The 15,000-nt window shown below is 41.5% G+C and overlaps 1 protein-coding gene across 2 annotated transcripts in view; it reads right to left on the bottom strand.

The window, feature by feature from the left end:
- cftr (CF transmembrane conductance regulator) overlaps positions 1-14,087 on the bottom strand; it is a 93,615-nt gene extending 79,528 nt beyond the window's left edge. For both annotated transcript variants that reach the window (XM_072435274.1, XM_072435275.1), the window contains exons 1-4: positions 13,945-14,087; positions 7,447-7,557; positions 1,561-1,669; positions 1,082-1,297 (exon numbers count right to left, since the gene is read on the bottom strand). In XM_072435274.1, coding sequence (XP_072291375.1) covers positions 1,082-1,297; positions 1,561-1,669; positions 7,447-7,557; positions 13,945-13,997 — 489 coding nt within the window. In that variant the 5' untranslated portion in view covers positions 13,998-14,087. The remainder of the gene's footprint in view (positions 1-1,081; positions 1,298-1,560; positions 1,670-7,446; positions 7,558-13,944) is intronic.
- Between the last annotated feature and the right edge of the window lie 913 nt (positions 14,088-15,000).

Genomic DNA, 15,000 nt, shown 5'->3' with positions numbered 1-15,000 from the left:
GGCTCTAAGCACTTCATAATAAGCACGATATATAACGACTCTGCCACTGGGGAGAGAGAGCGAGTGTGGGCGTGTCGCAAAGAGCCCGCATTCTGATTGGCCGAGAGCCTCTGGACTGTAGAATAAGCTCATACAGAGACGATATCCTGAGATCAGAGTGAATGTAATAATATTTCATAAAGCGTGTATTTGCCGTGACTCAGGTCATGTAGCGACTGTATCTTATCTACGACCGATAAGAGTTGTTTTGTTTTGTTCCTCACAAAGATACAAAGAGAACATGTCCACGCTGACCACGGCTCAACTTACACAGCCAGAGTACCGTATTTCCCGGAGTATAAGTCGCACCAGCCAAAAAACGCACAATAGAGACGAAAAAAAACATATATCGCATTTTTGGGGGAAATTTATTTGATAAAATCCAGGACCAAGAACAGATATTTCATCTTAAAATGCAGTTTAAAATAATAACAGATGAGAGAATAATGGTGAATAGGTGTACGTATGCTAACGCTAACACCTTCAGCTACAAGACGAATGCTAACGCTAACACCTGCAGCTACATGACGTATGCTAACGCTAACACCTTCAGCTACATGACGTATGCTAACGCTAACACCTTCAGCTACATGACGTATGCTAACGCTAACACCTTCAGCCACATGACGTGCGCTAACGCTAACACCTTCAGCTACATGAGGCACAGACAGAACTGTGGTAAGTGTCTGGTATGTTAACGTAACATATGAACAGTTATTCAGATAACTATAGCATAAAGAACATGCTAACAAGTTTAGCAAAGCATCAGTTTTACCCCAAATCACTAAATCCATTGAATTCTTCTTCCTCTGTGTCACTTCTAAACAACTCCACAAACTCCAGAGGAAGTGCAGATTCTTCTTCTGCGTCGCTTAGAGCCTAGAGCGCCCTCTTGTGGTTGCCAGTGTGAAAATAACGACTAATATCACATACAAGTCGCACCCCGGCCAAAACTATGAAAAAAGGTGCAGCTTATAGTCCGGTAAATACGGTAAATCTTCAGATACTTGGTGCCCAGAGTACTAGGAGCATGTTGCGGTACCTTCTTGTAGATCAGGCTGAAGAGGGCGATCCGGATCTGCATGCCCAGGTGGTGCAGGCCGAAGATGGCGGGTTGAAGCAGCATGAACCGGGCCACGAACAGCAGGCAGAGCCCCAGGGCGAGGTAGTACCCCTGCTGGCGCTCGGCGGCGTGGAACGGGTCGAACGAGGCGATGATTCGACCCAAGAGCTGCGGCTGCACGGTCTTTGAGGCCTCCTGAGAACCACGAGGTCGCTGTTTACTTCAGACCAACGCTCGTTTATTATGAACCCGCTTAAATTCATCATGAATCAGTTATTATTGTGAATGAATGTCGGTGCTGTTACCCCATTGGTCCATGAATGTCGGTGCTGTTACACCAATGGTCCATGTATGTCGGTGCTGTTACCCCATTGGCCCATGCATGCGGTGCTGTTACCCCATTGGCCCATGCATGCGGTGCTGTTACCCCATTGGCCCGTGCACAGTGAGGGACTCACCCCGAGGTAGAGGAGGATCCCGAAGAAGACGAAGGGGCCGATGAAACACCGGGCCAGAGCTCGGAGCAGCCGAGGCTTCTTGGCCGAGACCACCTCCCGATCCCACTCCCTGAAGAGGAAGAAACATGAGCAGGGCCTTTCCACAGATCTGACCTGTAAACGCTGCTGCCGCCGGCTTAAGGCTGCACGGTGACACAAGTAAACTAGAAACACACATATACTGTATTTACAACAAATAAACATCAAGATTGATTCATATGTTTAATTCAAGCCACTTTAAACTTGCATTTCTATCATTTATGTCGTAGAATCAGTTTGTAACGATTAATCGACAAATCGTGACTATAATTAGCCAAATAAAGGTTGAAATATGGTGACTGAATGAAGGCTCCTAGATTATTTACTTATTATTAAAGTGTATAATCTAAAATGGTTTACTGTATTTTCTAGACTATAAGTTGCACCAGAGTATGAGCCAAAAAATGCGAAGAAAAAAACAACAAAATAAGTCGCACTGGAGTATGAAATGCGGTTGCAAGTGTGAAAATAACAAATAATATCACATATACGTCGCTCCGGAGTATAAGTATATAAGTATAAGTATATAAGTATAAGTAGCACCCCGGGCAAAACTATGAAAAAAGGTGCAACTTATAGTCCAGAACATACGGTACTCTTTTTCGCTGTCTTTGTGATTTAAAAAGGTCTTTTGTTCACATTTTAGAGTCTGTTTAGTCCAGATACGACAAGTACGACAATAAACAACACAACTACAATTATTTTTCACATATTCTAGTCAAGAGTAGTCGAATTAATCCTTTATTTTTGCTGATCATTTATTTAAAAAGTCTCGTTTGACAATAAATATAATGGTTTGTCACTAAAATAATCATTAGCTGGAGCTCTAATCTCTTACGCAGCTCCGCTTGGCTGTACGATCTCGATGGCGTCCGTGATTAAACCGCTTGTTGTGTAGCGAGGCCCCGCCCCCCGCCGCCCCCCCGCCGCCCCTCCGCAGTGACTCATGACCCATTCACTTCACGCCGAACGGGACCCGGCCCCATTGTCCCCGTGACGGATCTCTCTGTTTTCGAGCCAAAAGAAGAAGAACGAGAAGAAGAAGAATTTAAAGTTCAGTTTCCCAGAATGCACGGCGCGGCGGCGTTAAGACAAACGGCCCCGCGCGGTGGTCCATTCAGCGCGGTGGTCCCGGCGTAAAGGTCAGAATGCAACTGGTTTCTACGGTGAAGAGTTGGCACCGGGCGTCACCGAGAGATACGGAGGCTAAACCAGGACACAATGTAAGAAAGAAACACACCGCAGAATCCAAGAAAACATCAGCAAATTCAATAAATGAGAGAACGGAGCATTACCGTATTTTCTGAGTATAAGTCGCACCAGCCAAAAAAAATGCTTAATAGAGGAAAAAAACATATATAAGTCTCACTGGAGTATAAGTCGCACCAGCCAAAAAATGCTTAATAGAGAAGTAAAAAACATATAAGTCGCCGTAGGAAATGCGGTTGCAAGTGTGAATATAAGAGATAATCTCACGTATAAGTATATAAGTGTAAATATAAGTATAAGTCGCACCCCAGCCAAAACTATGAAAAAAGGTGCGACTTATAGTCCAGAAAAAATACGGGATATTTCGGAACTCTGTATTTATGTGCGTTTTATTTGCGCTAGAGCAGATTTAGTGTTAATTTTTTGTAGTACAATGATATTTGAGCTGTAGCGTGTTGAAAAAGTAACATAGCAACATATGAGGCTCATTATAACCAGAGATAGAAGAATTACTCTACAACATTTGGTTATTTAAGTAAAATTAAGCTAAAAAAGTAAAAGTATCACGTATAAAAATCTACTTAAAGTCTTCTATACAACACGTTTGACTAAATCATAATTATATTTCAGATTTGACTCAACATTTTTCCCGTGTGTAAAGTTTATACCATAATTGTACTTCCTGGTTGGACACGAGCACAGATATGACACAGGTAGAGGTGATTCCACAGCTGTTACCATAGCAACCAGACTGTAAACAAGAGCCAAACTCCACATAAACGACACAACAGTTCTGATCTGACACACAATAACACCATAAAACACCTTTATTTAGCACAACCCTGGTTTAAACTGTCTCTATGTCGCACACCGATGACACATTTTGAACAAATCTTTATTCACCGGCCGTAACAACGAATCCGATAATAAAAGTACTAATCGCTACAGTTACCTATTACAAAAATAATTGTTAGTTGCAGCTCTAAACTAGAATAAGAAGTAACGTCTTCTTTCCAGGTACAAACCAAGAATAAAAAAATAAAGCTTGTAAAATGATATATTACGTCTACTGTAATAAACTGTGTGTGATTTGTGTTCTCACTGTAACGTTCAGGAAGTCGCTGTGACTCACGTTTTCTTGCTTCTCACTTTAAAGGACTAAACAGGGACTAAACCGGGACTAAACAGGGACTAAACCGGGACTAAACAGGGACTAAACGAGGACAAAACGGGGACTAAACGGGGACTAAACGGGGACTGAACGAGGAGTAAACAAGGAGTAAACGAGGAGCAAACGGGGACTAAACAGGGACTAAACGAGGACTAAACCAGGACTAAACCAAGACTAAACCAGGACAAAACCAGGACAAAACCAGGATTAAACAGGAACTAAACGGGGACTAAACAGGGACAAAACTGGGACTAAACAGGGACTAAACGAGGACAAAACGGGGACTAAACGGGGACTAAACGGGGACTGAACGAGGACTGAACGAGGAGTAAACAAGGAGTAAACGAGGAGTAAACGGGGACTAAACAGGGACTAAACGAGGACTAAACCAGGACTAAACCAAGACTAAACCAGGACAAAACCAGGATTAAACAGGAACTAAACGGGGACTAAACAGGGACAAAACCGGGACTAAACCAGGACTAAACAGGGACTAAACCAGGACTAAACGGGGACTAAATCGGGACTAAACCAGGACTAAACAGGGATTAAACCAGGACTAAACCGGGACTAAACGAGGTCTGAAAAAACAGGACTAAACCGGGACTAAATGGGGACTAAACCAGGACTAAACCGGGACTAAACCGGGACTAAACGGGGACTGAACCAGGACTAAACGGGGACTGAACCGGGACTAAACCAGGACTAAACGAGGAGTAAACAGGGACTAAACGGGGACTAAACCAGGACTAAACCAAGACTAAACCAGGACTAAACCAGGACAAAACCAGGATTAAACAGGGACTAAACCGGGACTAAACCAGGACTAAACGGGGACTAAACCAGGACTAAAATGGGACTAAATCGGGACTAAAACAGGGACTAAATGGGGATTAAACCAGGACTAAACCAGGACTAAACCGGGACTAAACGAGGGCTGAAAAAACAGGACTAAACCGGGACTAAACCGGGACTGAACCAGGACTAAACGGGACTAAACCAGGACTAAACCGGGACTAAACTGGGACTAAACGGAGACTGAACCGGGACTTAACCGGGACTAAACGGGACTAAACGGGGACTAAACAGGGACTAAATGGGACTAAACCGGGACTAAACCGGGACTAAACCAGGACTAAACCGGGACATAAAGAGGACTAAACCGGGACTAAACGGGGACTAAACTGGGACTAAACGGAGACTCAACCGGGACTAAACTGGGACCAAACAAGGACTAAACCGGGACTGAAAGAGGACTAAACGGGGACTAAACAGGGACTAAACCGGGTCACGTGATCCAAGCGCTCACACAGACATGTTCTGGTCTCGCTGTCCCCTGCAGCGTGTTTGTTTGGAAACACAGAGAAAATGGCGGCCCATATTTTAGCGCCCGCAGACAGTAAACAGCTCTAAAGGCCACGTGTGGAGTACAAATATAACACACACTTCAACGTGAGAATCTGTGGTAGATTCTATTCAGTTTAAGGATATTATAAAAGCCGATTGAAGCCGGTAAAATGAGCAGTATGGAATCAAATGTAATGCCATAATGTGATATTACTACAATATTTAAATATTCTTTTAGACCAGTGCTGCAACTGATGATTATTTTAGTAGTAAATGAGCCAAACATTATTTCTATTGTACGTTTAGGCTTTTTAAAGGCATTTTGAATCAAATAAAAGGTTGCATTTTGATGGCTAAAGGCTTCTGGATAGAGAATATTCACAAATAAAGTGTATTATTGAGGAACATATGGAATTGTTTATTACATTTTTGGATTTAAATGGTAAATGGTCACATTTATATAGCGCTTTTCTACCGTCAAGGTACTCAAAGCGCTTTACATCAAGGAACCAGTCACCCATTCACACACCCCATCACACCCCAGATGTTCGCAGACACTGGGGGGGCGAGTTCAGTTAAGTGTCTTGCCCAAGGACACAACGGCAGTATTCACATGAGGCAGCTGCGATCGCACCGCCAACCTGCGGGAAGACAAGCACTCTACCACTGAGCTACTGCCGCCCTTTAATAATGTCTTTGTCTGTTTAGTCCAGATACTTAGTATATATAGTCTACTGGTCACAGTTTAGTCAATAATAATAATAATAATAATAATTAAAATAAATTAATAATTATAAAAATAAAGTTATATTCAAATAAAAAGAGATGCAAACCCGACAAAAATAAAGGCTAATTCAGAATGAGTCGGGAAAATTGTGAATAAAATTTGCCTTTTTCATTTCATAATAAAGAATACAAAACAATAACAACAACAGAATAAAACAATAAGTAAACAAATAAACAAAAATAAACTTGACAACAGTAAATCAAGGCTAAATCAGACTGAATGTGGAAAATTGTGAATAAAACAACAAATTTAAAAAATGTAAAATAAATTAATAAAATAAATAATAAAATAAATTCATAAACAAAAACAGAGCCGGACCAGAGAGAACACAGGATGAGTAAAGAATCAAATTAAGTCTGTGGCATAAACAAAGGGATGGATTCATGTCGTACCCATTTTTAGTTCAAAGATCTACTCACTAAATTACATTTGTGGATTTTCACTTTCATATTTCCCCTGTCGAACTAAAGAAACAAAGGCTGTCCTGTAACAATAAGTACTATAATCACTTTTTGTTTAATTACTTTGTCTGATCTTAGTGGGTATTTTTTCTGCCCCACAATAAGATTTCTGCGGAGAACGTTTGAATGAATAACTTGTTTGACTCATTAAAGACACAAACAAGCAATTACAGTCTTTCCTTCTATTATTTATCTATTGCAGCTCATGTTTTTAATGATATTGTTTGCACATTTGGAGAATAATGCTGCTTTAGACATATTGTGTCAGTTTCTATATCATCCCTATACAGATCTAAGGCCATGTCAGCTGCTGCACTGTGTTGTTGTGTCCTTGGGTAACTTTGCCTCCAGTATTTGCGTACAGTACAAAAGTGTAAAAAGTACCTCTCCATTTGGAACAACGTATTTAGGCCTCAAAACTTCCGCCGTGGATATAATGGATGGATAAATTCAGAACGTGCTTCTAAGGACGCCGGGAAGAAGGCAATCACACAATAATGGACGACACAAACTGCTCTGATGATTAAGGACGGAGGTCATACTTATACTTATTTGCAGCAATAACATACAAACAAATGAATTAAAAATCATACAATGTGATTACCAATGTTTTGTTTATAGTGTCTCTCACAGTGGAAACGCGCCGACGATGAAAACGTCAGACCCTCCATCATTTCTAAGTAGGAGAACTTGCAAAATCGCAGGACGTTCAAATACTCACTTTCCTCACTGTATATACCGGTATACATATATTTCTTCTTCTTCCTTTTCTCTGTCTGTGCATAGGTCGGTTGGTTTTATGTATGTTTTGTTAATGAAAGTGTAAAAAGCACCTCTCCAGCTTCTCGGACAGGTTGTCTGCATGATCAAACGACGGGGCTTTGTACACGTCTGTGAGCTCCAGCTTCTTCCGGAAGCCTTTTCTGAGCAGCGGAGACGTCCACCTGAAACACACGGCAACAGCATTCAATACTCCAATATACTGCTATGGGACTGTCAGAATACACGTGAATATACTTCTATGGGACTGTCAGAATACACGTGAATATACTTCTATGGGACTGTCAGAATACACGTGAATATACTTCTATGGGACTGTCAGAATACACTTGAATATACTTCTATGGGACTGTCAGAATACACGTGAATATACTTCTATGGGACTGTCAGAATACACGTGAATATACTTCTATGGGACTGTCAGAATACACGTGAATATACTTCTATGGGACTGTCAGAATACACGTGAATATACTTTTATGGGACTGTCAGAATACACTTGAATATACTTCTATGGGACTGACAGAATACACGTGAATATACTTCTATGGGACTGTCAGAATACACTTGAATATACTTCTATGGGACTGTCAGAATACACTTGAATATACTTCTATGGGACTGACAGAATACACTTGAATATACTTCTATGGGACTGACAGAATACACTTGAATATACTTCTATGGGACTGTCAGAATACACTTGAATATACTTCTATGGGACTGACAGAATACACTTGAATATACTTCTATGGGACTGTCAGAATACACGTGAATATACTTCTATGGGAGAGTCAGAATACACTTGAATATACTTCTATGGGACTGACAGAATACACTTGAATATACTTCTATGGGACTGTCAGAATACACTTGAATATACTTCTAAGGGACTGACAGAATACACTTGAATATACTTCTATGGGACTGACAGAATACACTTGAATATACTTCTATGGGACTGTCAGAATACACTTGAATATACTTCTATGGGACTGACAGAATACACTTGAATATACTTCTATGGGACTGTCAGAATACACTTGAATATACTTCTATGGGACTGACAGAATACACTTGAATATACTTCTATGGGACTGTCAGAATACACGTGAATATACTTCTATGGGACTGTCAGAATACACTTGAATATACTTCTATGGGACTGTCAGAATACACTTGAATATACTTCTAAGGGACTGACAGAATACACTTGAATATACTTTTATGGGACTGACAGAATACACTTGAATATACTTCTATGGGACTGTCAGAATACACGTGAATATACTTTTATGGGACTGACAGAATACACTTGAATATACTTCTATGGGACTGTCAGAATACACGTGAATATACTTCTATGAGACTGTCAGAATACACTTGAATATACTTCTATGGGACTGTCAGAATACACTTGAATATACTTCTATGGGACTGACAGAATACACTTGAATATACTTCTAAGGGACTGACAGAATACACTTGAATATACTTTTATGGGACTGACAGAATACACTTGAATATACTTCTATGGGACTGTCAGAATACACTTGAATATACTTCTATGGGACTGTCAGAATACACTTGAATATACTTCTAAGGGACTGTCAGAATACACTTGAATATACTTCTATGGGACTGTCAGAATACACTTGAATATACTTCTATGGGACTGACAGAATACACTTGAATATACTTCTATGGGACTGACAGAATACACTTGAATATACTTCTATGGGACTGACAGAATACACTTGAATATACTTCTATGGGACTGACAGAATACACTTGAATATACTTCTATGGGACTGACAGAATATACTTGAATATACTTCTATGGGACTGACAGAATACACTTGAATATACTTCTATGGGACTGTCAGAATACACTTGAATATACTTCTATGGGACTGTCAGAATACACTTGAAAATACTTCTATGGGACTGTCAGAATACACTTGAATATACTTCTATGGGACTGACAGAATATACTTGAATATACTTCTATGGGACTGACAGAATACACTTGAATATACTTCTATGGGACTGCCAGAATACACTTGAATATACTTCTATGGGACTGTCAGAATACACTTGAATATACTTCTAAGGGACTGTCAGAATACACGTGAATATACTTCTATGGGACTGACAGAATACACTTGAATATACTTCTATGGGACTGTCAGAATACACTTGAATATACTTCTATGGGACTGTCAGAATACACTTGAATATACTTCTATGGGACTGTCAGAATACACTTGAATATACTTCTATGGGACTGACAGAATACACTTGAATATACTTCTATGGGACTGTCAGAATACACTTGAATATACTTCTATGGGACTGACAGAATACACTTGAATATACTTCTATGGGACTGTCAGAATACACGTGAATATACTTCTATGGGAGAGTCAGAATACACTTGAATATACTTCTATGGGACTGACAGAATACACTTGAATATACTTCTATGGGACTGTCAGAATACACTTGAATATACTTCTAAGGGACTGACAGAATACACTTGAATATACTTCTATGGGACTGACAGAATACACTTGAATATACTTCTATGGGACTGTCAGAATACACTTGAATATACTTCTATGGGACTGTCAGAATACACTTGAATATACTTCTATGGGACTGACAGAATACACTTGAATATACTTCTATGGGACTGTCAGAATACACTTGAATATACTTCTATGGGACTGACAGAATACACTTGAATATACTTCTATGGGACTGTCAGAATACACGTGAATATACTTCTATGGGACTGTCAGAATACACTTGAATATACTTCTATGGGAGAGTCAGAATACACTTGAATATACTTCTATGGGACTGACAGAATACACTTGAATATACTTCTATGGGACTGTCAGAATACACTTGAATATACTTCTAAGGGACTGACAGAATACACTTGAATATACTTTTATGGGACTGACAGAATACACTTGAATATACTTCTATGGGACTGTCAGAATACACTTGAATATACTTCTATGGGACTGACAGAATACACTTGAATATACTTCTATGGGACTGTCAGAATACACGTGAATATACTTCTATGGGAGAGTCAGAATACACTTGAATATACTTCTATGGGACTGACAGAATACACTTGAATATACTTCTATGGGACTGTCAGAATACACTTGAATATACTTCTAAGGGACTGACAGAATACACTTGAATATACTTCTATGGGACTGACAGAATACACTTGAATATACTTCTATGGGACTGTCAGAATACACTTGAATATACTTCTATGGGACTGTCAGAATACACTTGAATATACTTCTATGGGACTGACAGAATACACTTGAATATACTTCTATGGGACTGTCAGAATACACTTGAATATACTTCTATGGGACTGACAGAATACACTTGAATATACTTCTATGGGACTGTCAGAATACACGTGAATATACTTCTATGGGACTGTCAGAATACACTTGAATATACTTCTATGGGAGAGTCAGAATACACTTGAATATACTTCTATGGGACTGTCAGAATACACTTGAATATACTTCTATGGGACTGACAGAATACACTTGAATATACTTCTAAGGGACTGACAGAATACACTTGAATATACTTTTATGGGACTGACAGAATACACGTGAATATACTTCTATGGGACTGTCAGAATACACTTGAATATACTTCTATGGGACTGTCAGAATACACTTGAATATACTTCTATGGGACTGACAGAATACACTTGAATATACTTCTAAGGGACTGACAGAATACACTTGAATATACTTCTAAGGGACTGACAGAATACACTTGAATATACTTCTATGGGACTGTCAGAATACACTTGAATATACTTCTATGGGACTGTCAGAATACACTTGAATATACTTCTAAGGGACTGTCAGAATACACTTGAATATACTTCTATGGGACTGTCAGAATACACTTGAATATACTTCTATGGGACTGACAGAATACACTTGAATATACTTCTATGGGACTGACAGAATACACTTGAATATACTTCTATGGGACTGACAGAATACACTTGAATATACTTCTATGGGACTGACAGAATACACTTGAATATACTTCTATGGGACTGACAGAATATACTTGAATATACTTCTATGGGACTGACAGAATACACTTGAATATACTTCTATGGGACTGTCAGAATACACTTGAATATACTTCTATGGGACTGTCAGAATACACTTGAATATACTTCTATGGGACTGACAGAATACACTTGAATATACTTCTATGGGACTGACAGAATACACTTGAATATACTTCTATGGGACTGTCAGAATACACTTGAATATACTTCTATGGGACTGTCAGAATACACTTGAATATACTTCTATGGGACTGACAGAATACACTTGAATATACTTCTATGGGACTGACAGAATACACTTGAATATACTTCTATGGGACTGTCAGAATACACTTGAATATACTTCTATGGGACTGTCAGAATACACTTGAATATACTTCTATGGGACTGTCAGAATACACTTGAATATACTTCTATGGGACTGTCAGAATACACTTGAATATACTTCTATGGGACTGTCAGAATACACTTGAATATACTTCTATGGGACTGTCAGAATACACTTGAATATACTTCTATGGGACTGTCAGAATACACTTGAATATACTTCTATGGGACTGACAGAATACACTTGAATATACTTCTATGGGACTGTCAGAATACACTTGAATATACTTCTATGGGACTGTCAGAATACACTTGAATATACTTCTATGGGACTGTCAGAATACACGTGAATATACTTCTATGGGAGTGTCATCTCGCTGAGGAAATGACTGATTGGTCGGAGCGGTCACGTGGTGCGCCCCCGTGTGGGAGAAGAGCACTATTGCATGTTCAGTTGTAGCTAGCCGCTAAACTGGCTACACACGCTAACGATAGCTCCCATTAGCTCTTTAAAACCTGATCCTGAAACCGTATAAACTTCCAAGTCATTCAAACATTTTGCAGAATTTTACTCTCAATATTTGCATTTTTCTAAACTTTTACGTGAACAATGAACGAATGAAATGTACTTCCTGAACCGCCGTGTGCTCCAGTACTTCAACACTGTGAAATATACACGGAGTAAACGGAGTAAACATGTCTTGAAAGTACTATTCAACACAAGGAACTCGAGCCACGTAAAGTGAAAGAACGGACTCGGAGTTTGGGACGTCAAATGTGCCAATTATTGTGGTCTAACGAAGTCAAACGGGAACATTAGTTAGAATGACCGAAGAGACGCTTAATGAGAAGCGTGAGCGGTCAGATAAAATGAATGAGGTCAAGAGTTTGTCGCCGTCATGTTCGCACAAATTGGTTTGACCGTTTCGGATTAAACGGAATTCAATTTAGCGACTCGTGTTAGTGACTCGTGACCTCTACCAGACGAGGAGCGGAGAGACGGGGCGGACATTCACACAACTGCACATATTATCAAGCCAATATTTAAGTTAAAATAGCCACAATTTTGGACGGTAATTGGAGCAGTTTGATGCGCACAGGCGTTTTTTTTTAGTCATTTGACGCATTTGTGTCACGTGTTCCGGTCAAATCTGCGCGTCATCTGGAGGTAAAGTCAGCCACTGGAGCCCAAAGTGTCCGTTTTATTCCCTCACTCCACGAAACATGTCAAATAAACTAATTAGGAGACAAATGTAAAGCAGAGAAAAGCCGTTACATCTCAAGTCATTCCTTCTCCAGCGGCGGTGATGCGGCTTTGCCTGAATGAAAACTGCACGTTTAACGCGCCTTTCCGCGGTCACATGAGAACTATATTCCAGAGTCAGCGCGGAAGCATGATCTCTCAGGACAGGACAGAAGGAGAAACGCAACCCGCACGAGCCGCACGAGCCGCAAGAGCCGCAGAAAACACGCACGAGCCGCAGAAACACGCAAACGGCGCAAACGGAGCGACGCAAACCCGCGCGCGCGTAAAGATGATGAGAAAAATGTGCGTAAAAAGTGCGTGAGATGAACTCGAGTGAACCTGTGTGAGACGCAGTTAACCGATTCAAGCGCGTGACGTATTAAGCCAAAAATGCAGAGATATAAGTGACGCGTCCGTTACGGGGAATTACGCAAATGCGGCGCACGTGGTCGCGGTCCGTGCCAAGGAAGCCAAGTTAACTACAATGACAAAACTAACAATTTTAATCCCGAATACAGTGTTACACAGTTTATATCTTAATATTATAGCCACCAAGAACATAATATAACGTAATAACGGCGCTTGAGGGGAACTTTACGCACGTTTACGCACGTTTACGTACGGCACGCAGCCTGCTTTAACTGGACTAAAAGTGCTGTACGGACGCGCGGTTTGCACTCAACATGTGCTTTGTGATTAAAATGTGTTTCTTATTCTATTCTAAGACACTCTCGGTGTTAAACTGCGCTCCGTGACGCGCGCGTCATTTGGCCCGCGCCGTGAAAAGAACGCGCGGCTTCATCCGACTTCATCCCGCGGTTCGGATCGACTCACCAAAAGAAGAATTTGGACAGGAAGTTGGCATCTTCCACGGGCGATTTCTGCATCCTCGCGCGCACCTGACCCGCTCACATTGGGCTTCTTTTATGGGCTTTTAACGATCCTTCAGTTCCGGACGCGCCGCAAATAAAAACACGCGCTTTGAAAAGATCCCCCCGCGTTGCCACGCAAAGTGTCACAAGTGTCCACCCGGTCTTCGAGTCCAAAAAAGAGGAAAAGATAAGATAAAAAGAAGTGGTCGTGTTGGTGGCCGCGCGGCTTCTTTGGAGCGTTTGCGCGTCTCCGGTTGCGGCGCCGCGCTCGTGTCGCGTCCAGTGGCACCAGCGGGACCGGCCCGTCTTTTATGTGCGCGCGGGAGCCCGCGGTGACCGCGCGCGTCATCCCCAAACACCCGCACACCAGAGGGAAGGGAGAGAGCAAGGGAGAGGAAGAGAGGGAGAGAGGGAGAGAGGGAGAGAGGGAGAGGGAGAGAGAGAGAGAGAGAGAGAGAGAGAGGGAGAGAGGGAGAGAGAGAGGGAGAGAGGGAGAGAGAGGGACAGAGAGGGAGAGAGAGAGAGAGAGAGAGGGAGAGAGAGAGGGAGAGAGGGAGAGAGAGGGACAGAGAGAGAGAGAGAGGGAGAGAGGGAGAGAGAGAGGGAGAGAGAGAGAGAGAGAGAGAGAGAGGGAGAGAGGGAGAGAGAGAGGGAGAGAGGGAGAGAGAGGGACAGAGAGGGAGAGAGAGAGAGAGAGAGAGGGAGAGAGAGAGGGAGAGAGGGAGAGAGAGGGACAGAGAGAGAGAGAGAGAGAGAGAGAGGGAGAGAGAGGGAGAGAGAGAGGGAGAGAGAGAGAGAGAGGGAGAGAGAGAGAGGGAGAGAGAGGGAGAGAGAGAGAGAGAGAGGGAGAGAGGGAGAGAGGGAGAGGGAGAGAGAGAGAGAGAGAGAGAGAGAGAGAGGGAGAGAGGGAGAGAGAGAGGGAGAGAGGGAGAGAGAGAGAGAGAGGGAGAGAGAGAGAGAGAGGGAGAGAGAGAGGGAGAGAGAGAGAGAGAGGGAGAGAGAGAGAGGGAGAGAGAGG

The sequence above is a fragment of the Eucyclogobius newberryi genome, unplaced genomic scaffold (assembly GCF_026437365.1).
Source record: "Eucyclogobius newberryi isolate DKJ021-1_F unplaced genomic scaffold, fEucNew1.0.hap1 SCAF_7, whole genome shotgun sequence".
Taxonomy (NCBI): Eukaryota; Metazoa; Chordata; class Actinopteri; order Gobiiformes; family Gobiidae; genus Eucyclogobius; species Eucyclogobius newberryi.
Note: the sequence above shows the minus strand (reverse complement) of the source record. Positions and strands in the feature narration are given on the sequence as shown.